The sequence below is a fragment of the Pelodiscus sinensis genome, chromosome 1 (genome assembly GCF_052426305.1).
Source record: "Pelodiscus sinensis isolate ZL-2025 chromosome 1, ASM5242630v1, whole genome shotgun sequence".
Classification (NCBI taxonomy): domain Eukaryota; kingdom Metazoa; phylum Chordata; order Testudines; family Trionychidae; genus Pelodiscus; species Pelodiscus sinensis.
Genome location: NC_143052.1, coordinates 79,405,012 through 79,431,032, shown reverse-complemented (window position 1 = coordinate 79,431,032; position 26,021 = coordinate 79,405,012). Strand labels below are relative to the sequence as shown.

The following is a 26,021-nucleotide window of genomic DNA, read 5'->3' as shown; positions in this document are numbered from 1 at the left end:
CGGGATTTGGAGGAGACAATTCGGAGCAGAAGAAGGTGCCTTTTGTTCCTCGTACAATTGCACCGTTTGTTGTGTAATCGCTCTGCTGCTATGTGTGAACTTTACCAGAAGGAAACATGAGCCTCAGCAGCATTGCCCTGGTTGCTGCGTCTCCCCCCTCCCCCCACCTGCCCCCACTCCTCCGCCGCTTCTTTCTCCTTCCTCCCGCTGAGCTGCTGTTGCTGCTTGTTTGCACTCAGCTTATCCGGAGCGGAAATTCCTTTCCGTTTTTGTGAATGACAAACTCATTAACAATTCATCAACACAACCTGTTCCAGCCGGTCCGTCGCCACAGCAACAGCCCCTTCCGCGCGCCCTCATTGGCTGAGCGAGAGAATGTATCCATTGAGACGTTCTGTGTTTGTATCCATTGAGGAGCTGCCTGGCGCTGGGGGTGTGCGGGGCTGATTCAAAGGGACATTGAGCACATCAAGGGGCCGGAGCCGCGGCGGCGGCGGCGGAGGAGGGGAAATCACGTTGCGAGAAGCAGGGGGAGCCGGGGCTGACGAGCCGCACGCCAGGGGCCAGAGGGAGAGGGTTTCCCACCAGGGCAGGGACCGTGTGTTGTGCTCAGCGAAAGGAGGGCAAGTCAACTGCACGTTAATTGGATTTCATTCACTTGGGGAGGAGAAAGCGCCCGAGCGGCTGGCCGGGCACAGCGATTAGACAGGTTCATTCAGGGACTCATTGACAAAAAAAAGCGAGGCGGGCCGGGCGTGCTGCGACCCCACGCAGCGCTCTGGTCACCTCCCTGCGAATCCCTCGCTGGCCGCGCAGGGGAGGGGGCTCGGGAGTCACTCGCCCGGGGTGGCAGGAGTTCAGAGCGGGGTGCGGAGCCCCGTGCCTCAGCGAGCGGGGAGTTTCTAAGCCGCGCTCCGCTCTCGCCCAGCTTTTCCCCATGCTGGATACGTTCCGCCCCGTGCCCTTCGCCTCGGAGATGGCTGTCAGTAAAACGGCGGCGTGGCTGAACGAGCAGCTGGACTTGGGCAGCGACCGGCTGCTGCTCATGGACTGCCGCTCGCAGGAGCTGTACGAGTCGTCCCACATCGAGTCCGCCCTGCACGTCGCGCTGCCCGGCATCATGCTGCGGCGGCTGCAGAAGGGCAACCTGCCCCTGCGCGCCCTCTTCTCCAGCAGCGAGGCGGACCGCGAGAAGTTTGCCCGGCGCTGCGGGACCCACACGGTGGTGCTGTACGACGAGCACAGCAGCGAGTGGAACGAGAACACGGGCGGCGAGTCGGTGCTGGGTTTGCTGCTCAAGCGCCTGAAAGATGAAGGCTGCAAAGCGTTTTACCTGGAAGGTGAGGGGTTAAACGGGCCTGCTGGCGAGGGGGGATGTCCCGCAAGGATCTAGCGCCGGGGAGGGGACGGGGTGCTCTTTGATTGTCGCCTGGAGTCGAGCTGGGAACATGCCTCGGGCTTAGCCAGTTTCTGACCCTCCATGGCAAAGCGAGCAGGAGCCATCTCGGGACAGCCCGGCTCATGCCTTCACACCTGGTGCAAATCCCCGACAGTCACAAACCTGGGCCGGGGGGAAACCCTCCTCCCGGCTGGGAGTCAGGCCGGGGCTCAGGAAGCGAACCCCTTAGCTGGGGGGGGGGGAGGGATGGAAGGGCTTGTGGCTGAAGGAATGTCTGGAAAGAGTCGCAGCTGCAGGAGGCAAATGCACTGAGCGTGTCCCCGTCTCCCGCTGACAGCAATGCGATCTTCCCCACCCTGGCCGCCTCCTGCGGCTTCCTTTGTGCCCCTCTCCGCCGGAACCGGGCTGTGGGGCGCTACGGATCAGAGCTAGGGAGCCGCGTCGAAAGTCGCGGCCGCATCTCAGGTTGCATGTGTGCTGTGCTCTTCTCCCCAGGTGGCTTCAGCAAATTCCAGGCCGAATTCGCCCTGCACTGTGAAACGAACCTAGACAGCTCTTGTAGCAGCAGTTCTCCTTCCCTGCCGGTCCTGGGGCTGGGAGGCCTGCGAATCAGCTCCGATTCGTCTTCCGACATTGAATCTGACACTGACCGAGACCCCAATAGTGCCACTGACTCAGATGGCAGCCCGCTGTCCAACAGCCAGCCTTCCTTCCCAGTCGAGATCTTGCCCTACCTCTACTTGGGCTGTGCCAAAGACTCCACCAACCTGGACGTGTTAGAAGAGTTTGGCATCAAATACATCTTGAACGTGACCCCCAATCTGCCTAATCTCTTTGAGAACGCCGGAGAGTTCAAATACAAGCAGATCCCCATCTCTGATCACTGGAGTCAAAACTTGTCTCAGTTCTTTCCCGAGGCCATCTCTTTCATAGGTGAGCCCTATTCATTACAACTACTCAGTGCCCAACAGTTGTCTGTGCTTTGCAGGGGGTAAACCCTTAATCTTTTGTATTTGTCAGCCTCATATTTCACATAGCTGTTGTTACTTTGCAAACTGAACAAAATTAAAAGAGCGGATAGAATTTGTTTTTCTATGTTTAGGCGACAAGCCCCATTGAATTAGCAACTATATTCATGGGTTGCAAATATGTTTATTTGTATTTCGAGCTGATATGGGATCAGTTCTTCACAATCAGTCCCAGGGTGCTAAATATGGGGAATATAAAGAATCCACATTGGTGAATTTAGTTGTAGCAGTTTTATTCTGTATCCAATTTATAGTCTTAAAAAGAGAAGTGATGTTTTAAGTGGTGTTTTTTGTTTCCAAGACAGAATTACAATTAAAAGTATTTTCAGATTTATAGTGTTATAGTTAAATATAGCCTGTAAATAACTGCCCTTTCCGGAGTGATAGTGATTTTAAGTAACTCCTTTAAATAATTCTGTCCATCCGTTTTCTCAGGGTAAATGGCTTAATTCTGCCTAAAATCGAGGGTGCAAGATACAGTCGCTAAACACATCACCTGAAGCAAATTATAATGATCTCTTAGTATTATTAGTTGATTGCTTTTTTTATCTGGGGCGGGAAAGAGAGGGTTATGGATGGGCAAAATAGTTGTTGGAAAACGGTGCTAATCCGGCCGAGAGATACCGGTACTAGTGAAGTATGTTAGGTAATCTGAACCCAGCAAGAGAAAAAAAAAAAGTGGGCTGGAAACCACGAAGAAACTAATCTCCAGGCATTGTAATGCATTTCCTTTTACAAAGGAACCCATTTTCCAGCAACGCTGACATCCTGTTCCTCCTAATGGGCTGTCCCCTGTGACTTCCCTCTTTCTTTTCAAATGCCTGAATACCTCCATTGTTAACAGTACAACAGTTGGAGAATAATTTAATAGACCTTTGCAGTCTGCTGGTCTGTGTAAAAAGCATTCAGTGGCATATGGCGTGGCTTCTAGCTTTCACATGCTGGGGAAATACTTACACAGGGCGAATGTTTTCCTTTGCGCCAGTCTTCGGTACAAATAGTGTCGTTGAAAAGGAAAAAGTCTGAGCTGGGTCAGAGCGCTTTCCTTTCTGCCACTGCGAAGTTGTCAATAGCTTTGTGATTTACACGCACTTCTGCTCTTGGGGCCCGATTCTGATCTTACTTCGGTTTTGCACTAGTGTACCCCCCTTCCCTTTGCCTCCAGGGGAGTGACTCCGAATTCACACCCGTAAGAAGTGAGATCCGAATCCGCCCCAGGTCATTCTCCTCTCTGGCACAGCTGGTCCTGAGCATCTTTTGTCTTGTGTTCCCTGTGCGTGCAGATGAAGCCCGGGGGAAGAACTGCGGCGTCCTGGTGCACTGCTTAGCAGGGATCAGCCGCTCCGTCACGGTGACCGTCGCGTACCTCATGCAAAAGCTCAACTTGTCCATGAACGACGCCTACGACATCGTCAAGACGAAGAAATCCAACATCTCGCCCAACTTCAACTTCATGGGCCAGCTGCTGGACTTCGAGCGGACGCTGGGGCTCAGCAGCCCCTGCGACAACCGGGTGCCCGGCCAGCAGCTGTACTTCTCCACCCCCTCCAACCAGAACGTCTTCCAAGTGGATTCCCGGCAGTCCACGTGAGCGCCCAGCGGCCTCCCGCCCGGCCCGGCTCGGCTCGGCTCGGCTCACGTGACCCTTCCTCCAGCTGCTTCTCTCTGGCAGCGGCAAGGAGACGGAGCTTTGCTCTGCAGGGGGCTTGGGGATCGGCCCCTGCCGGTGCATGATGGGAAAAGGTTACACGGGATGGAATCGGCTCTTGCAACGGGAGGGAACTTGCTGAGGTCTCCCGGGAAGAGCAGGTGGCAGCTGCCCCCAGTTGGAACTGAGGACTCCCAACACCTAGGGTGAGACTGGGCATTACGAGCACGTGTTTTCTAGCCACTGGGAACCGACTACTTCCTTCTGGGGTTTGCGATCTGTACCATGAATTGTTGTCTTCAGTGAAGACGGGTTGGTTTATTTTTTTTAATTTAGAGGAGCCAAAGAGAGGTCTCAGCTCAGCGTATTGGGGGTACTTGTTTGCCTGAGCTCTGTAGTGCTTGCTATTTGATCAGTGTAAATATTTAATCTTAAATCCACGGGCAATGTTTATTTTTTTAACTTGCGCCTATAGAAACGAACCCAAAGGACTGCTCCATTTGTGTGCTCTTCATGAATGATGGTTGTCCCCCGACCCCTTGCAAAGAACACCTTTGCAGCATGCGTGATTTTTATTGTCCAATTGAGCTGAGGCAAACTTGAGAGGCAATGGCTACTATGATCAGAAACTTGTTACATTCTGGGAATCAGTGGAGTCTCTTCCATTCTAGTTTTCTTTTCCTTGTAAGTTCTCTCCCCCCCCCCCCCCCCCACTCCTCTGGGGCTGCTGTTTTTCACTTCTTCTTTTTTAAAGGTTTGTAAATAGATCATAGTGGAAGAGACTTGTCTTCAGAAACATTTCAGATATGTTAAACAGTGCTTTATCTCTGTACAAACTCTTCAGGGAGCTTCACCTCAAATGCAATTTTTTGGTGTATAAAACTGGAAGTACATGTGAGCATATGTACTTGTGCATATGCAAGGTGAACTTGCAGATGATTGCCAATGAGGGAGAGCCTAATTCTGTGGTGTAAAAGGTTTAAGCTGGAATTTATTATAAAAATGTACATTTTTAAATTATTAATAAATAACTATTTTTCGCTATTGGGAATCTGAGTGGTTTATTTTCCTCTTGGTGCGTGTGGGTGTGATGAAATGCATACACACCTAAATATTTTTAAAGAGGGGCACAAGATGTTTGTGCAATCCTAGCACAATAGAGCCCTGATCTCTGCCTTGGTCCACAGTAATCTTAATAATTTATGCACAGATAACATTGTCATCTTGGCCTAGCAGGGAGGATGGACTTGGATATCCTCTTTTTAATCACCAAAAAAAGACAGCATGAAGCAACTTAACTTCCCCACACTGCCCTGTCAACAAATCTCTACCTTCTAGGGATGAGAGGAGTAGTTTCCTTTCTGCTGATCATGCTAAAAAGATTGTGTTTTCTACGATGTGACTACTCATCCACTAATAATGGACTTGAAATCTACCTCATGTCACTGTGCTGCTGACCTGTCCTAGCTCTAATGCCTGAGCCACCCAGTTTCTTATTTAGCCATCCTGAAGCAATTCTGTCTGTGCAGTAGGAACAGATTAGATTTTAGTTATGGTAACACTCAAGACTAACTTCCTGTTTGTTATAGCTCATTTAGAAAGCAACGCTGATAATAATATACATTTCACCCTAAAGCTGCATGTAGTCAAGCCTGGATGGATTATTCTCCAGCATATTCTGTGGCCTGGGTGCTATAGAATTCCTGGCAATCAAAACGGGATCTCCAGTAACTTTAGGAAGTGAAAAACAATGAAAAACAAAACAGAAAAAAGTCTGTGTCTCATGTAGTAGTGGCCTAAATAGAGTGCATAAACTGTGAAAGTAGAAGTGGGTTGCAGTTAAACTTGGCTTGTGCTAATCCAGTTTTGAACGGTTTCCGTTCTTGGCATTCCCCATACTGTGCTGTTCAAAGTGGAGATTTGCAAGCAGCTCTAGCAATTTCCTGTCCAGCTGCAGCTCAAGTGACTTTTTTTTTTAATATGGTCTGTGGATAATTTTAGCCAGTTTCCTCTTTGTGGATTATTAATCTGCTTTCCTTGTAGAAGCTGCATAGCTATGTTCCTACTGTTCTGCTGAAGCCAACAGATGGCCGCCCCACCACTTCCTCTCGTTTCACTGTGGGTTTGTTGTCAGGCCACTTCTGAAATTAATAATGCTTTCTGGCCGAGTGCCACAGGCCATTACCACAAAAGGGAAGTAACACATGTGAATAGCAGGAAGCTGAGCAGGGTCACTGTGAACTGAACCTGTTGAGTGCAACTGAGCCTCTCCCATCGAGCAAGTGTATAACTTTCCCCTCTCCCCTGCTTTTTTTTAAAAAGGGAGTCCACTGAATTATCCTGCACCTAAGCAATTCCTGCTGTGAAAAGGTTGCTGCAAAATTAGTAGCAAATGCTAATTGTGGGGAGGTACCCAGCAGGTGGGAGAGACAGGAAGCAGGGGAGAAGTACAGCACCAGCTTGGCTGTAAAGATTTAGTTTTCTTCACAAACTCTGCTTTGAGAACTTAGTATTCATGAGGGTTTCCTGCTTCCTTCCTGTTTCACCAAATGACTAATACTAAATTGGTGGTTCTGCAATTCATCATTTTTTTTTTCCCTCCCAGAACGAGCAAATAGCAAAGGCTAGTTCTTCAGCTGTAAATCAGTGTTGCTATGTTGGCTTTTTTCAACCGAGCTGCACCAAAGTACCCCAGCTGAGATGCAAGCCCTGGCTGTTGAGTCACATGTGATTTTGGGGTGGAAAGAGATCTACTGTCTGCAGCCCCACATAACTGCCCATGGTGGGTATAGGGGGAACTGATTACTGGGAAGTAGTAGTTGTCAAACATGCTGAGCCCTGGGTCCTCTTGTTAAGTCTCCACCCCACTTTCTATTGCCAACACTTGTCTTTAATACCAATTAATCATTCCCTCCCTCCAACCCTGCCTCAGTCTTTGCTGGGGTTAATAGGAGGTCTCAGGCTTGGGAAGGGATGGCAGCTGCTGTAGAGGCTCGAAGGACTGCTTGTTGGGAGAAAATAAAACCTCTGTTTGTGGGGAGAGGCAGTGGGAGAGAAATGTCACTTCTCTCTGCAGTAAAGTGGTACATCCCAAAGGGAAGCAGATTCTGAATTGCTATTCAGAAGTTGCTAAGCTTTTAGGAGAGAAAGCAGTGCCTGGCAGGCTCAAATTCCACCAGGGGAGGGAAATCTCACCTCACTCGTGCCTTTAACCTAGGGGTGAGGTGCTGCCCCCTTGATAGGCAATTGGAAAACTCCATTTGACCTCAAGGGGCTTGGCAAGACTGTGAACCTGCATTAGCATTACACTTTCAACCTGCTATTTAATACTGTCCTTAATTAACTCACTGTATCACTGCTTTTCCTCTTCTTTCCCATCCCTTTACATCTTTTCCAGCCACTTTCTCCCTTAAAAGGTCTTACCCCTTTTTATTTGTCACTTTTTTCTGTCCTCAAACCCATCTCCTCCTTCCCCTTTCTCCCATTCTCCTCCTTCCTTTGCACTGTTTTCTCCCTCCTCCCATACTGTACTTCCACTCTTTTCTTATACCTGCCAACTCTCTGCTCTGTCTCTCAAGTCTGACCCCAGGAAACTCCTTACCTCTCATCTTCCCCATTAATCTTTTTCTGCTCTCCTTATGCCATAAGATCTGTTCCCACTTTCCCTCACTATAAGTCATCTCTCCTACTCTTGCTGTAGATGGTTTTAATGAAAAACCAGAAAATCTCCCGGGTGGGAGAATTTGCAGGGACAGTCTTGGAGGACATAGGGGCAGGATGAATAGGGGCAGACAAGAGAGAGAGAAAAATGCCTATTCTTCCCTGCCCAGAGCCAAGCAAATTCCCTTTCATTCCCCTCTCCCACTAGATCAGTTTCACTCAATGTAATTGCATGAGAAGTTATGTGTTTGGGGGTGGGGGGGAGGGGGAACACCAGAGTGCCATCAAATCAGGTGCTGGCTGGGGGGAGGTGCCCTTGAGATGTATATGTGTTGACTCAGTCTGCTATCAGTTTCGCATAGTTCCTTCAAGTAGCCAGGTATGATGGGTCCTTCAAAACTAGGACAGACCACAAATATTCTTGTAAAACCAGCCCCTGAAATGAGACCAGAGGAGATACTTAGGAGCAGTTCATCACCCTATTCTCCCTCCCCCATGATTCTAGTGCTTGACCCTCTCAGCACAGGTTTTAGGGTCCTATGACCATGGCTGCCAGATCCCTGTGCTGTAGGCACCAGCACCCCAGCATCATATTATCTCTGCAGTAGCCTGGCTCTCAGCCCAGCTGCTCTCCTGCTTCCATTAAAAAGCTGGGTTGGGCATCTACCTCTGCACAGCACAGGCAGCCAACTTTACAGGATTGCTTTGTCCAGTCTGATCTTACATTACTTGAGAGAAAGCCCCCTCCCCAAGTACTTTGATAGGCTGTTCTACACTTTCACTATGAGGCTGGTTTTTTTCCCCTCTTGATCTTTATCCTAGTTTTCTTCAGTTCAGTTTTTTCCCCATTCCTACTACATTATTACCCCCACACTATAAGGCTGCGTCTAGACTAGCATGATTTTGCGGAAATACTTTTAACTGGCATGTGCCTTTGCGCAAAAGATTTGCTTTTGCGCAAAAGCATCCGTGCCAGTGTAGACGCTCTCTTGTGCAAGAAAGCTCCGATGGCCATTTTAGCCATCGGGCTTTCTTGCGCAAGAAATTAACATTCCTGTCTACACTGGCCCTCTTGTGCAAGTATTCTTGTGCAAGAGGGCTTATGCCTGAACAGGAGCATCAAAGTATTTGCGCAAGAAGCACTGATTTTGTACATTACAAAATCAGTGTTCTTGTGCAAATTCTCGCGGCTAGTGTAGACAGGCGGCAAGTTTGTTCTTGCCAGTCTAGAGGCATCCTCACAGTCTCACTACTGTCTGAATAACTCACTGCTCAGTATCATTTTCTACCTTCTACCTGATTGTCAGATCCATTTCTGGGACTTTACTTAAAATCTTTAGAGCTTCTTTTGAGCTCTGTGAATGGATGAATGAATTTTCCCAAAGCTTCTAATCAGGCCTATTTAGTCAGAGCTATAGTAAAAACAGCTGAAGTTTGAAAGGTTAACTTTGGCTTAATCTTGATTCCATTTGGCTGTCTTTATTCCTGCTGGAGTCAGTGGGAGTTCTGCATGAGTAAGGACTGCAGCACTGGTCTTATGGACCTTCTTTACTGCACAGTTAACCCAGGCTGTTATGTGGATTTTAGTCCAAACCCACCATTCTCTCAGGAAAATTTTCTGGCTAGAAATGAAGGTGCTTTAAACCTGAGCTAACTTAACTGGCTGTAGTATAAATTAGAATCTAGGCCCCATCCGCTTTGCTATGAGGATGCAGGCTACATCATTCAACTCCTATGATCCACAGTCTTCTGTCACCCCCCCCCCCCAATGATTAGCAAGTTTCACAATTGAGTGGGCAAGACTCCTAGGTTATGTCTACCCCCTCCCTGTTTTGCGCAAAAAATATGCAAATGAGGTGAAGCATGGAATATTGCCATGCCTCATTTGCATAATCAATGAGGCTCTGGTTTTACGCAAACACCCCCTCTTGTGCAAGAGCCGTTATTCTGCATTTTTTTCAGGAAGAACGGCTCTTGCGCAAGAGGGGGGTTTTGCACTAAAAGGAGCTGTGTAGATGGCTCCTTTTTGTGCAAAAGCCTCTTGTGCAAAAATGGAGCCTCATTAATTATGCAAATGAGGCATGGAGATATTCTACGCTTTGCCTCATTTGCATATGTTTTGTGCAAAATGAGGGCAGTGTAGACATAGTCCTAGAGTATCTCAGCACAAAGAACTATGGGATATACCTGTGTGTGTCTGGAGGTGAGTGGAGAAACAGAGAGGGCACAGTAATATGGGGGGAGGGGCTTTGCTGTGGGAGCACTCAGCCGGGCAGACCCAGAAGACAATCACCAGGGTTAATTATGCATTGAAGACACACCCTCATCTCATACAAGGGTCAGGCATGAGATAAGCTAGCAGTGCAAGTGTCGGGGAGAACGTTTTTTGGCGTGACAGCACCATATTATTGCAAAAATAAACAAAAGGCCAAATTCTATCTTGGGATATGCACAACCCCTCCTGTCGACTTCCGTGAGAGATGTGCACGTGCTCCAGAGGGCTGAACTTGGCCCACAGACTTGGTGCCTGGAGCCCTCATAGCTTGTGGGCGAAACAAAGAACCCTCACGCGTCCTTGCTTCCCCAAGATGTCAGCAGGTATGGATGCTGCATCAGCTTACCTTCATATCTGAATTTGGGCAATGTTGTACCTGACTGGACCGGCCGAGCAGAGAGCGGGAGCGGGTATTTCTCTCTTTGGAGGAAGACGATTGTCTTCCTAAGGCTGTGGTTCTCAACTGGTGGTCCATGGTGACTTTTTTGGTGGTCCATAGGAACATTGTCCAAAGTCATATGGTGTGAGCAGGCGCCGCCATTAGGCTGTTTTACGCCATGTTCATAAGCATGCGGCACGTCATCTGTAGCGTCATCTAGGACGCATCCACGTTGGGTTGCCAGTGACTTCCATCTGGCTCTGAGACTAGGGTAGCTGCCGCTGTCGTGCTGAGCAGTTGCTTTTTTATCATGTTTCAAAAAGGAGGTGGTCCACGAAAATGTTTTGATTGGCCTGGTGGTCAGTGGACTGAAACGAGTTGAGAACCACTGTCCTAAGGAAAGGGAAGAACCAGAGTTAGAGGGTGTCTGTTACTTGTTAATTCAAGTCTGCACGTACCATGTGGATTCTGGAGTGTTTGGGGAAGGATGTTGACATAAAAGAAATGTAGAGAGATTAGTACAAAATGTAAAGTGGGAGTATGAGTTTAGGAAATATTTCCTGATGACAACTGAAATGCAGGTTTGTATGTGATGGATGAGGCGGAGGGGGAATGCATGCTGTTCTATTTCACAACCGTCTTCCACACGGCTCAGGAAAAGCTCTGAATGCTGGGGCTGCCCCATAATTAAATTGCTCCAGCACTGCGGAGACTGGAGATATAAAATGATACCATACGGGAGATCTGTTCCCTTTAGCATGGAGAGCAGGGTGTTACTCCTTGTACCTAGTGCTGTGGAAATTCCTGCTGTAGCGGTTTGTGCAATACATCTGCTTTTCCATGTGGCTACGTCTAGACTGGCATGATTTTCCGGAAATGCTTTTAAAGGAAAAGTTTTCTGTTAAAAGCATTTTTGGAAAAGAGCGTCTAGATTGGCACAGACGCTTTTCCGCAAAAGCACTTTTTGTGGAAAAGCGGCTGTGGCCAATCTAGACGCGCATTTGTGCAAAAAAGCCCCGATTGCCATTTTCGCGATCGGGGCTTTTTTGCGCAATACAAATCTCAACTGTCTACACTGGCCCTTTTGCACAAAAGTTTTGTGCAAAAGGGACTTTTGCCCGAACGGGAGCAGCATAGTATTTCTGCAAAAGGCACTGATTTCTTACAGTAGGAAGTCATTGCTTTTGCGGAAATTCAAGGGGCCAGTGTAGACAGCTGGCAAGTTTTTCCGGAAAAGCGGCTGATTTTCCGGAAAAACTGGCCAGTCTAGACACAGCCCATGGGTTCTTACAGAATCACAGTGTCTTTGGGCTTTTTAAAGGAACTTTTCCATCTTTTTTTGGTCAAGATGCAGGTTGGGGGCATTGCTGATTTCTCCTGTTTCTTTCTTCTTTTCTTTTGCTGTTTTATGTGTAGAAAATGAATCTCCATCCATTTGTAGGAAGCTGAAAAACACTGCAGGTTTCCAACTTGGTTTGCTCAGGGGGAAAATACTTGCCTCTAATGTAAATATGAGGTTTGCTTCCTTTTTACAAAACTGAATATGAGTTAGTCCTAGAAGCATCAACATTGGATCAAACTTCAGCTGGCTTTGTTTTGGGGAAAACACACCTACAGCTTAGTCAAGGCTTTCAATCCTCACCTAGTGTAAATCCATGTAGTTACAGTGATTTATACCCTCTGAGGCTCTGACCCAAAAGCTTGACCCTGCTCCCATTGATATCGATAAGCTGTTGACCTCAATGGGAAAGGGCTCCAGTTTGTATACAGAATTGGCTAGTGGCTGCAATAAATGGCATTCCATTGCAACACAGTGTCATTTCTTTAGATTATTAACTGGAAAAAATACAGAAGAAGGAAGGTAAAATGCCCTCTTTGTATCACCAGAGAGAGATTTTCCTGGTATTTCCAAGAGAGATATTTTTAACTACAGTGACATGTTATGGCTTGAGAACTTTGAAAGCATGACGGTAACAATTCATAACAATGAGAGCTTAAGTGTTGTCTTATTGATTATGATCTCCCTTGCTAACCACAATATAAATAACCATCCCTATCATCCAGCATCTCTACTGCACACCTTTGCTTGAGGGGATTTACAGTATAGCCCTGAAGAGAGAATTCAGCATTACAATTCCCAGTGCGTGTGAAATTCAGCTGTGCACAGAGCCCAGGTTGAAAAATTCTGGCAATCGTTGCTTTGAACAGCTCTTCTACGTTCATGCTTTTCAGGAGGAACTTGACATTGGGGCAGGGTTGGGATGCTACGTGCCAGGAATGTGCCATTTGACAGCCTCATGAAAATCTATCTAAGGCTAAACCTTTGCAAAAATCACACTTTGTGCACGGACAGTAGTGACTTCAGGGTGGCTGTTTTCCTCCCAGAGAAAAGAAATCTCTGATGAGTCTGGGTATTCACTACTCCATAAATGACTAAGCATGCCCCAGGCCAGCACTACAGGTTCAAAGCCTGATTTGCCCTGTAATGGCTGCTCCCAGCTGGGGTGGGGCCAAGCACTGGAACTGAGAGCCTGGTGCCTGTCTCTCCTGTGCTCCTGGCTGGACCCGGGCCATGTGGAGAAGCCATCTTATTCTACTGCAGCGGGGACAAGAGCTGGACTTGGGGAGGGAAAGAAGTAGATTGGGACAAACAGTGTGGGGAGACTGGGACTTGAGTGGGGAGACATTTTGGCTGGGAATCAGTTGGGCAAGGAGACTGGAAGCCGGGGCCAGGGTGAGGTTTGGTTTGGACAGGGATGGAAGGAGGAGAGGCTGGGATTAGGTGCTGCTGGGAGGGAAGGTGGAAAGTCAGTCCCTAAAAGAACTGAGGATAGGGAAGGATCCAAGCCACTTATTCGGGTGGGGAGCACTGAGATTGGATGAAGGGTGGGAGGATAAAGGAGGACACAGGTACTGACTAGACAAGGTGACTGGAATTAGGAGCTAGTGCGGGCAATGAGGGGGAAAGGAAGGGAGACAGGTTGCATAGGGAGCTGGGATGTGGGGAGAAAACTGAGACTGGCTGTACAAAGAGGCTGGGACAAGTAGCCAGGGAGGATGTGATAGGGTAGACTGAGGTTGAATGAGGAACCCAGGGATGGAGGAAGACTTGAGAGTCAATGGTGGAGGAGAGGGGAGAGAGGCTGGATGAAAAATTGGGAAGGGGAATTGGAATTGGCTGGGATAGAAGACTGGTACTGAGGGTGGGCAGGGGGGAGACTCAAGGTGGGGAGCTTGGGTCTCAGGGAGCAAGCCTGCAGAAGGGGGACAAGAAGATTTCCACTGCCTCATTCAGAGCACAATGTAGCATGTGATCATTTAACAACAGACTGTATCATAATGCATATGACCAGGAACCTTAATTTTGGCATTTCCTACCTCCTGAGGGCTTCACTTTGCCACTTAATTTTTCATTCATTTTTACTACAGTTTTTATGGGCAATACATATATTAACCTCTGGGATCTGACTGAAATTGCTTAGAGATACTTTGGTTTTATAGTGGTATAACTGAGATCAGGACCCAGACTTGGAACCTTCCAACATTATCATCTTCTAATGGGTTTGTGTGTCACCAGCAGTAATGAAGGCTGACTGGGCTTTGGGGTCATCATGGCAATGTCCAATGTGAATATTAGTTAATGATCATATCCAGCTGAGGACAATAGGAAACTTCATCTCCGATCAGATGCATCAGAGAGGGCTCTTGCAGCATTAACTGTCTGAGTTAAATAAGTTGTCCATTGCGGTATTCTGGCACACCAACTCATAGGCTCCTATTTGGGATGACAGGTCACCTGGAATATTTTGAACTCAAGAGGACCACTGAAGTCAGCGGAATTACTCACAAGCATAAGTGTTTGCGGGATCAGGCCTTCAAGTATTAATGAGCTTAGATATGGCTAGATACGGCTTGTCATCATCAGTAACATTAGCCAGCATTTGACAAACTCAGCAACACTTGGGGCAGGGATAGTTTTTTTACATTAAACTTGATCACCAAGATTTTCCAAAGTGACCAGTGATTTGGTGTGTTTCAAGTTTTTGGCAGTCCAACTTTCGGGGGTGGGGGGGCTGAAATTCATGAACACTGAGTATTAACTCTGTGATAATCAAGATTGGTTCAGGTATCCAGTTTGAGACACCCTAAAGCTGGATGGCCAAATATCTGAGGTTCCAAAATAATTTGTGTATTGCTGTATTCTGATATGTTCATACAAACCTTGACCGATTTCTTGGCTTTGGTCATCTTCAATCTGACCCTAAACAGTACTTGGATATAAAAGCCTGGGCTTTCAACTTCATCATTGTGATTTTATGCCCATGTAAATCAATGGAGTTACAGTGATATATAACTACAGTAATATTGTGGTAACTCAAGTTTAAAATCTTCACATACACCTTCTGTCAGGGCTGTTCCCCACTCTGTCACTCCAAGTGCAGTAGGTGAGGGCCGCAAGAGAGCTTAAAAACCTTGTATCTCCAGGCACTGGTTACCAAAACTTCCCAGAGTCACAGATTCCCTGGCTCTGAGAAATAAACAAACAAGCTACCACCATCAAGTGATTTTTTTTGTCCATAAAACCGGGAGTGAACTCTTGAACCCACCCCACCCCGGGATACCCAAGTTCTTCTGCCCCAAAAGAGCTTGAAAAAAGAAAGGAGAAGCTGCAGTCATTCCCCTTTCCCCCTCAGTTAATCCTCCCCCCTAAGTTTTGCTGCTATTTTTGTTTTTTGGCCCTGGTCAGTTTCCCCCACTTCCCCTCTTTTTTTTTTTTGTTCTACAAGTTTTGCTGCTATTGGGGGTGAGGGTTTCTCAAAAATCAAAAAGGGAATCACTGATGTAGATGATATCATGAGCTTTTGTGGGCACAACCCTCTTCTTCAGATGACTTAAGTTTAGGATGTGCAGTTTTAACCCTTAATCACTGGGTGCTGGTCTATTACACCTTCCCTTTCACAATGTGTAATAGAAAAGAAAGTTTGGATGGACTATTCTTTTAAATAAGAGTTGCTGTTTGTTTTCAGAGATGAGGAAAGACACCAGGAATTGTTTCAGAACCAATGTCAAATGATTCTGCCATTTGTGCTTACTATAATTTACCTGGTTGGGAGATAGGGACTAATTCATTCCTTGCTGACCGTCTAGCTATTTTTGGATTTCAGAGGTTACAGTGGAAAAGGAACTAATGGCTGCCATCAAAGCAGGTGTTTGATCTAGAGACCTAATTAAAGTCAATGGGTGTATTCAGCACCTTGTTTTCAGGCTAAGAGGATGGAACAATTAAATGCTACTGCCCAAGGCATGGGGCTTCTTGAAGATCTGAGGAAGTGGGTCTGGCCCACGAAAGCTCATCATCTAATAAACCATCTTGTTAGTCTTTAAAGTGCTACATTGTCCTGCATTTTGCTTCAGCTACCCCAGACTAACACGGCTACATTTCTATCACTAGGCTAAAACTTTGTAATCTGAGAGTCTTCCCAGGGACTGGTTGCAAAAGCAAATGTTCCTGCTAATCTTTTTCATCCATGTGCAGATTTTTTAATGTGAGCCAAAGCATGCACAGATGTGCCCTTCAGTAGAAACAAAAAAAACTAGCTGTGGGTGCTCTGCTAGTCAGCTGGGCAGCACTTAAATCTCTCCAGAACAGCAGCACAAGCACACACTTACAGGGAACACTAGAGATTGGATAGCAAGCTGTAAATTGGCAAGCTGAGAAGATGTAGAGAGATGTGAAGTGAAGACACTGGTGAGGCAGGAGTGGGGGTTTCTGAGCAAGAAAACTACCTGCTGTTGTTTGTTTCTACTGTATTTTGGAAACATAACATTAAATAAGCAGGATTGCACAAGGAGTATACATGAATTGTGCTATCACTTTCTTCTTCTAATAAAAACTCGTCAGCCATTTACCTCTTGGGCCAAAAGGGGCAGCATGTTAGTGTGAAAGTACAAATTCTTCATGAAAGGATACATCGTGTAACATAAAAGGGCAGATTTTTGCTTCCAGATGTTGTTTTCTATCTACATTGTCTTCTGGTTTATGCTCAAATCTTTGAACAACAATAGCCTTAATTTAAAAGTGCTGTCATCATTCATAAAACTAAGTCTTAAACCTGCATTAATTATACTTTGAAAGTTGAATGTGCTCTGCTCTGATGGGCAGATTTAACTGGCAGCAACAGACTGCATTTTTAAGGGACTATTCCAAGAACAGGTTATATTTTTTTTGAGGAGTTAAGGCGTTATTTCCTTAAAGTCAGTCAATTTGTTATATTCACTCAGGTATGAACTTGTTCCACAGAATTGTCAGGATAATCTGCAAGGAGTTCATACCAGGGGCAAAGGAAAGATATTAATCAGAGTCTGTGTTCCTTTTACTATCAGGAAATGGCTATGAGAAAAAACATATCACATTATCTACTGTACCATGTCTACTGTCATTGCACTGTGTTTCTGATAGAAAACCCCTCTTGGAAGCATTACTACTAGGGGTGCGGTGGAACTTTATTATTACCATTAATACTGTTTCATTTTGCTAGGGTAACTATTGGGCTATGTCTACATTGGCAAGATTTTGTGCAAATACTTTTAACGCAAGAGTTTTTGCGTTAAAGTATTTGCTCAAGAGAGCGTCTATACTGGCATGTGCTTTTGCGCAAAAGCATCCATGCCAGTGTAGATGCTCTCTTGCGCAAGAAAGCTCCGATGGCCATTTTAGATATCGGGGTTTCTTGCGCAAGAAATTCATGCTGCCTGTCTACACTGGCCTCTTGCGCAAGAACTGTTGCACAAGAGGGCTTATTCCTGAGCGGGAGCATCATAGTTCTTGCCAAGAAGCACTGATTTCATATATTAGAACGTCAGTGTTCTTGCGCAAGAACTCCCCGCCAGTGTAGACAGGCAGCATGTTTTTGCGCAAAAGCACCTGCTTTTGCGCAAAATCATGCCAATGTAGACACAGCCTTGGTGTCAATAATTACCCCAAAATGCATTTGTAATCTTCAATCTCTGCTTCAGAAGGGTGCCTCCAAAAAGTGAATACTTTGCATCTGTGATTATCATAAATTATTTCTTTTACAGTGACATAATTAGCATAAGATATATATATATTTAAAATACCCAGTGGGGAGGTGGGGGGGGGAAAGGTGTGACTTAAGATATGTTCATGCATAGAGTTCACATATAAAGAAAGTTTGAATTTCCTTCGCAATGATTGTAAAAGAAAATAAGTTTTAAAAAGGGCTACAGAAGGAAAATGATGTCGCTCTTTGCAGACATGTCTGGATGGCTATGCTTGTAGCGAAAGCTTTGTGCTTAAAGGCACCAATTCAGCAAAGCATTTACCCATGAGGCTTACTTTAAAGTCCATGATTAGATTTCATTGACTGAAATGTGATTTAAGGAAGTGCTTAAAGTTAAGCATGTTTGTAAATGCTTCACTGACTTGGGGCCCAAAATGAATGATTGTTGTGTCCTTTTTGAGTTTTACAAACCCCATTTTGCACCTTCCCTTCTCCTACCTGAGCTTCCTTATCAAGTGGATTTGGAAATGTTTGAAGAGTTTATTGTAATTGGGTGTATGGAGAGGGGTATGTGAAAATCCATGTCAGAGCTAATCCTGCAAGAAGAGATTGTAACACCAGCAGGCTATTGATCCCCACTTCAATGAGACATGGCCATTAGCATCCCATCATCATTTACCTGTTATTTCCTTAACCTCAGGGTTCAGACTCTTTGTCCTGAGAGTCTGGCTCCTATGCAAATTCACCGCAGTGCTAAGTGACATCAGTTACTGAGCTTTACAAAGCCCAAAGCCATGGGCAGTGGCTGCGGGTATAATAGGCACAGGACTACTGGTTGTTTTTAAAGTTACAGACTAACACGGCTACCCCTCAGAGACTTATATTAGGAACAGTAGCTGATGGCCCCCTCATAGTAATGTATCAGAAAAAGGAGTTGCCAAATCAGTTAGATTCAGTGGGGGTGCATTTGATCCTACAAATAAGACTGTGATTCTAGCATGGAAACTTTTGGCGGTGCAGGAAAAAATGGTATTTCAAAGAGGAATAGGTGGGAATCACGGATTATGTTTTCTGTGATATGTGCGTGATACTCAGCTGTGCCTTTATCTCAACTGTGAGCAGACTGGATGGGCCACTGTATACTTAGAACTGGTGCAGAATGTGAGGTAGCTGTCTGAGCCTCAGTCTGATGAAATGGCGATTGTGTTGATTGGCTGCAGGAAGCAGCTGGAATGCCTGATAAATGCCCTGATTGAGGGAGCTCATTTGTTTGTCCCCAGCGCCTGCGAATTTGGGGTTTAATTAGGTCCAATATTTGTTCTGGATGTGTGAGTACTTAGTGGACAAAGAAACCTAAGAAAACATTTTCCAGCTATGTTAGGTGAGGTGAGCACAGCAGGTTTCTTGGATGCCAAGTGATTCCTAGCAACACGTATTTGCACCTTTTTGCCACCTTGAGAATCAACTGTTGTGATGGATGCCATGTGGGGCTCCGTGGTAAGATGGCTCAGAAACAGCAGAGTAGGGTGGCCTGTTTGCCATGTGGAATGCTACCCTGCAAATCTATTAGACCAGCTGCAATGGCTTCTCATAAGCGTCCAGGCAGAATTGATGGTGCTGTTTCAAATCTTTAAAATGATTTGGGAACCAATTACCTGAAAAACTGAATCTCTTTCTCCTTGTGCCGTGCTGCAATCAGTGGAGGTGCTGAACCTATAGTCATGTCAGTAGAAAAAGGAGGGAGCTGCTGGTAGGATGTTATCCTTGACCCATCTTTTGCTCTAAAACTTATTTCCTCACTTGTTCTATCTGAGTTTAGATTTTTTAGCTTTCTGGTCAGGCTGCAAGGCCTGTCTTCTAAACATTTGGGACTTGAGGGGTGAAAGAAACTTAAATTTCTTACAGAGGCTGTTGTTTTGCAACCCTCCTCGGGGAGGGGAGCGGAGCCTCAGAGCAGATGGACTGGACTGTGTGTTAGGGTGCAGGAGTCAGGGCAGAGGTGTGGGGGGAGCTCAGGGCCAGCTGGGTGGTGGGGACCAAGCTGCCTGGCTGCTGGATCACCTAGGGCCGTGTCCAGACTCAGGGGTTCTTTCGAAAAAAGTAGCCTTTTTTCGAAAGAACTTCCCCTGCGTCCAGACTCAAGCCGCGTTCTTTCGAAATTATTTCGAAAGAACGCGGCTTTTCTTTCGATGGCGGTAAACCTCATTTCATGAGGAAGAACGCCTTCTTTCGAAAGAGGAGCTTTCGAAAGAAGGCGTTCTTCAATGTAAAGAGGCCGTCTTCGAAAGAGAGCATCCAGACTCGCTAGGTGCTCTCTTTCGAAAAAGCGGATTTCTCTTTCGAAAGATCCGCCTGCAGTCTAGACATAGCCCAGGACTGGAGCCTGGGTGTACTGTAGCTACACGCCACCCCAGGGGTGTGGGTGCTGTCTTGGGCCTACAGTGTACACTGGCTATCCACATGTAGAGCCCTGCTCTCAGCTGGCCACACTCTTACCGGTAGACTGCACCAGGGTGTACTGGCTTACTTTCAGCTTTGGACCTAATGCCAAGACCACTGAAGTCAGTAGAAGGATTCCCATGGATTTCTATGGCTTTATGTCAGGGCCTAAGGGAAGGAGTAGATTAAAAGAACAAGTTTATATTTGCTGGATCAGCTTATTAATGGAAGGACACATTTGTGATGTGGGAGCATGATTTGAGATTAGTTTTAATTTTTAACAGGGTGCCCAAAGCACTGAAAGGCACCTATCAGCTGGACCAAGATCTTGTAACTTTATTTTAATAAATCATAGGAAAAAAATCAAATACGTACATAGAAATAAATCAGTGGGGCTGCGTCTAGACTGGCAAGTTTTTCCGCAAAAGCAGCTGCTTTTGTGGAAAAACTTGCGAGCTGTCTACACTGGCCACTTGAATTTCCGTAAGAACACTGATGATCTCATTGTCAGTGTTCTTGTGGAAATGCTATGCTACTCCCATTCGGGCAAAAGTCCTCTTGCACAAATGCTATATTGCACGGTATTGTTTTGCGCAAAAAATTCCCGATCGCGAAAATGGCAGTTGGGGCTTTCTTGTGCAAAACCGCGTCTAGATTGGCACGGACGCTTTTCCGTAAAAAGTGCTTTTGCGGAAAAGCGTCCATGCCAATCTAGATGCTCTTTTCTGCAAATGCTTTTAACGGAAAGCTTTTCCGTTAAAAGCATTTCCGGAAAATCATGCCAGTCTAGACGTAGCCTGGGTGTTTTTCTACTAACTGTGCTCTCCCTTTTTAAGACAAAATGTCTAGCTTTTCTTTAATCTGAAGATGTATCATGTATTTCACTTAGTTGCAAAGGCATTCAGTTCTGCATTGTCTCAGTGGAGCAATTTTAATTTGACCATTATCTGCCCTGGTGTTTCTTTTGTCCAGTTAACATTTCCTTGACCTACAGTTCAACCCTTTGCATAGTATCCTCAAGCTTTGATAACAGTAATTCAACCTTCACCCAGCTGATTCTGAATACATAAGCAGAAGGTCTTAAAAAGAGGGTTAATAGATGTTACCCTAATTACTTGTTGTTGTGTAATCATTAAAAAGATTTTGGCTCCAAAAAACGAAGGTATAGACAGACAGAATGTAGCCTGGGGTTCAAAAGTCTAGCAATCGTTGACTCCCTGGGTCTATAAAAGCAAAGTGTTGCCTGAATGCAAACAGCCTACATTCTAAGAGGCCCTGGTCTAGGAAATGACAGCAGGCCATCAGTCATTAGAAACGGCAGGGTCCGGGGAATTCTTCTAACGGCTCCTCACTGACCTGTTAATGGATAGCTCCATTTGATTTCCCCTTCTGTGTGAATGCCAGACTTTGTGCTGTCTGTAATGGAACCAACCCTCTTCATGTGCTCTCTGTTGTTAGAACATAGGAAGGATGAGCCTGTTCTGCATGGGCACAATTTCACTGCTACATGGAGTGTATTAAGTATCTGTGACATGACATCATCTAACCTTTCTTTTATGGCTCTTTTAGTTCATTGAAATGGTCACTGGTAATTAGAAAGTGGAAAGATGGTTCTAACAGCAGGGTAGGATCAGGAGTTCCCCTGGCAAAGTGTGAAACAGTCATCACTTCACCTTCAAGTATTAAATGTCACCCAGAGGTCAAAAGGTTTTGCAAAGAATGCAAAGTTTAGAATTTTTTTAATTATGCTGCACACTTTGAAATTCTTTCAAGTTGGTCCCCAAACAAGTCATGCTTTAAATCAACACACCTTAAAAACACATGCCTCTGTTTAGTGCCTTCCTGTAAAATTTACTAGGTGCCATGAAAAGCAAAGAATTTAGCTTTAAAGCAATTACTAAAAAAGACTACATATCTTATTTTGTTCTTGTACCTCCATAAAGATCTCTTTTTATGTTGTGTTTACTGAACAGCTGAAGTTCTCATCCCTTAACTTTAGATTTTTGTGTGGGTGGGCGGGATTATTTTTCTGACTCAAAGGTTTGATTATATCAATGCTTTTGTTACCCTAAAACTTGTTTTTCTGTTGTGTGTTTGTTTGTTTATTTTTATAAATGCCAGTCTCCTACATAATTACTAATTGGGGGATATTTTCATTCTGCTGTATTTAGATGCTACGGTTTTTATGTAAAAATATATATATAGTTTGTATTCTCCTATAGGGTTCCTGGTGCTTTTAGAAACTTTCATCCAGATAATACTTACCAAAACCACAAAAAATAAAAAGAACCATTTAAAGGCTATTAAATAGTTAATAGAAATGTCTTCAATGTATTTAGTCTCATATGTTTATGAAATCTGTCATCTGTATTTTTGTGACAACCATGCTTGGGATTCAAAAGCCTCGCTGTGGCCTGGTCTAAGCCATATCAGAAGGTTGAAGTAAGACTCACAACTCCATTATTTAGCTGGAGTTGAAGTATCTTACACGGTGTTTCTGCACCACCCACATAGCAGGAGGCCAATAGGGAAAAACATTCAGTTTGGCTTTCCTTACTCCTTGTGAGAAATGGGAGTACCATGCTGCTAGGGGCTCCCTCTGAGTTCAATTTAGCGGGTATATACTAGATCTGCAAAATTGAACCCTGGTAGATCAATTGCAGCAGTGTCGATCTTCCACATAGCATAAACGTGTCCTGTAAGAAGGAACTTTTGATCTCTGGACAAAATCTTCCAGTACCCTTCTTAAACAACTGCAAAATAAAATGATTCCCTCTTCCGTTGTGAAAGAACTTCTTAACTTTCTTCTGAAGAGTCTGTCTGCAGTAATCATGTAATCCCCTTGAGAGAAGGCTCATTATAGCAAAGTGCACCTATGCATGAATAGTTCAGGTGCCTGTCTTGAGCCTCAGAAAGCCCTTCTCTTGAGAGCTGTGGATTAGACCTGAGACAATAATTGATTTCAGTTTGCTGGCCAAACTGAAAAATCTGGGGGCAGGGGAAAAAGTTTAATTGCCAACCAAAACCAGTTTGGCTTTGATGGTTTGTGATGAAATTAAAAACAAAACAAAACAAATTTAGGTAAAATGAAATATTTTGAAATGTCATTTCAAATCAATATTTTGATATTTCAAAATAAAATTCATTTTTGGTGGAGGCTGAAACTATTCACTAATTTCAAACCAAATTTGCAAATTCATTTTTCGGTGAATTTATTATTCTCTGCAAAAATGTCACCAAGCTCTACTATGAACTACTCTGTTCTGAGCTCCCTGTGTCTGTCTGGTAGTTGTTTGGTTCACTTTCTTGGGTGACAACAATGGGAAATGTTTTGTGGAAAAGAGTGAGGTAGATTTCATGGCTCGGAGCCATGTCTAAAATGAGTTTCAAACAGGTCAGCCTAGCGCATTGTTATCTGCCATAATTACAGTAATTTCTGTGCTTGAGAATAGCTCTGATTCAGCATTTACTGTAGCTGTGCACTAGTACTGACTCCTGGAGGTTTAAACAAGGTCATTCTGTAGTTTGAAGTGACTGAGTGCATCCCTTGCTTCAGCCTAAATTGGTGAACATCATGGCCCATCTGTGGTTACACTACTATGCTTTCCTTCCCCCCACCCCTGCCCCCACTTGCCAGTAAATTTTTTAGCAGGCTGGCCAGCATTCTGACTCAGTCATGGCTCAGAACAGATCCGAGACCTACCCCTGCTGCAGCTCTGCATTTAAAGTGTATTAGGAGCCGGGCAGGCAGGCAGCGCAGCTCAGTTCTGGGTCACACCAGGTCTGGCAGCTCAGACCTTCCTGGCCCTAGACAGAGGCTGCTGCCACCTCGCGCTGCTGCCTGTTTGTCAGAAGTAGCAGCAAACAAGGCAACAGGCAGCCAGTCCGCGAGGGGCGCTGTTTTTTAAACTGGCTCCCCTCATGGACCATCCCCCACCTGGCACCCTGCACTGTTGCCTCTGATACAGGAGTGAGGCTGCAGCACACTGGCTGCCGACTCCGCCCTCAGGTACTATAGAATAGTCAACTAACTGATAAAAATTCTTGAGGTTACTTGACTATTCGGTTAACCAATATTTAACATCCCTACTGCACTCTAGTTTGTGCTTTGCCACAGACCTCTGGGGTGACTTAAGGCAAGTCACATAGCCTCTTTACGTGGATCCATATCTGTTATCTGTAAAAATGAGCCACAGATATCTATACCCACCTCTAAGGATGCAGATACCCGTGGATATAAAGCGGATTTGCAGGGCTCTAGCTTTATGCCTCAGTTTCCCTTCTGTGAAATGGGGATAGCAACACTTCCCTACCTCATTGGGGTATCGTGAAGATAAATATACATTGAAGTCTGTGAGGCGCTCAGACACTACACTGATAGGAGTTGTATAGCAGTTGCTCAATGGAATTACTGATTTAAACAGGAACTCAGAAGGCTTCCTGAAGCACTAACATCCTTCTTATAGAAAGCAGAGCCCGTAGTTACTCCTGGCTAATAACCTTTAGGGCTCAGTTTTTAGCATGAGGGATCCTACAACATCCCAGTACACGTGTGTGTGGCTACTTGTATGTCTGTGCATAGGGCTGGTTAGTGGCGGCTCGTGAGCCTAGGCAGACTAGGCAGTTGCCTAGGGTGCCACCGGCCCAGGCGCCCAATGATGATGTCACAGGATGCCGGGGCACCTCGTGATTATGTTACAGCCCTTGACGGCCGAGCAGGTGGGGGTGCTGATCACGCCTTCTGCCTGGGGCACCAGCTGCCACAGCCAGCCTCGGGCTGCTCCTGGGGCTGCTACTTCCTTCTCGGGTCACTGGGCAGAGGGCACAAACTTGGTTGCACCTTCTCAATGCAGCAGCCAGTGTGGCTGCAGTAGCACAGAGGGGATCAAAGGGCTGGCACAGATTATTTGCCGCACAGAGCAAAGTGGGACCAGACTGAGTCACAATACGGCCCCTGCTCTGTTCCTGCAGCTGTGCTACTATGTGCAGCCCCTTATTCAGGGCTACTGGCAGAGTCAGAGCCACATACACTCCATAAAACAAAACAAGCAAGCAGAAAGCCCAATGACAGTGAGTCTCAGAGCCCAGGTCAACTGGCTTGAGCTAGTGGGGCTAACACTAGCTGTGTAGAAGTTCGAGGCTGGAGCCAGAGCTCTGAAGCCCAGCGAGGGGGATGGGTCTCCGAGCCCAGGCTGCAGAATGGGGATGTCTATGCTGCTATTTTTACCCCCATAGCAGGAAACCAAGTCAGTTGACGCCAGCTCTGAGACTTGCTGCCGTGGGGGTGGTGTTTCAGGGTTGGCTTGCCCTCAGGGTGACCAGATGTCTTCATTTTATAGGAACAGTCCCGATAGTTGGAGCTTTTTCTTACATAGGCTTCTATTACCCCCCACACAGGTACATTTTTCACACTTGCTGTCTGGTCATCCTACATATCCTTAATGGCTAGGGCTCATGTATCTTGCTCAACATGTTCACCACAGAAGCAGCTATTAGCAATGTGTTACTCTTGCCAAAATTTGGATACTGTTGCTGATTTGCCTAAAATCCAGAGATTTTTTTCCCCCTCCTTGCAGGTGCCAATATTGTCGGAACAATATTTTTGCAATTAAATCTTGAATACAGATTTATTTACAGTACAGAGTATTTTTTCTGATATGTTTTGAGTTCCTTCTTTAGAAAAATCACCAGTGAGACAATTCTCTTCCTTCTCTCTCTCTCCCCCCCCCCAGGTTCATTACTACTGTATTTTTTCTATGTTGCATTTAGAAAAATATATTTACAATCTGTATAAAATGCCAAACCTGGGAAATCCCTTCTTTAAACAATGCCTTTTGAAAAGGATAGCATTCTCTGCAATGGTAATAATTTAATAGTGTTTTAAAAGTCTCAAAAGATGACAGCTGGCTTGTTTACCAGTCTGATCCTGTTTGAATGATCTTGGTGACACTTCTTGAAGAATTAAATTAAAGAATTCTTTAAGTACTCAAGGGAATTTTCAAGAGCACTGGGAATGAGACATTTGTTTGGATATGGTGATTATGTTATTACTGGTAGTTGTAATACATTCGTCTGCATTAGCCTATGGAGCCATGTACTAATAAGCCTAATGACTGCAACAACCAGACTTCCAGTTTTCTGAATGTCTCTTCTACCTGTAAAATAGTTGCA

General features: G+C 45.5%; 1 protein-coding gene across 1 annotated transcript; it reads left to right on the top strand.

The window, feature by feature from the left end:
- The first annotated feature begins 391 nt into the window (after positions 1 to 391).
- DUSP6 (dual specificity phosphatase 6) lies at positions 392 to 5,126 on the top strand. The gene is made up of 3 exons (XM_006113993.5): positions 392 to 1,340; positions 1,895 to 2,332; positions 3,711 to 5,126. The coding sequence occupies exons 1-3, from the start codon at positions 938 to 940 to the stop codon at positions 4,016 to 4,018; spliced, it is 1,149 nt and encodes a 382-aa protein (XP_006114055.3). The 5' UTR covers positions 392 to 937; the 3' UTR covers positions 4,019 to 5,126.
- The last annotated feature ends 20,895 nt before the right edge of the window (positions 5,127 to 26,021 follow it).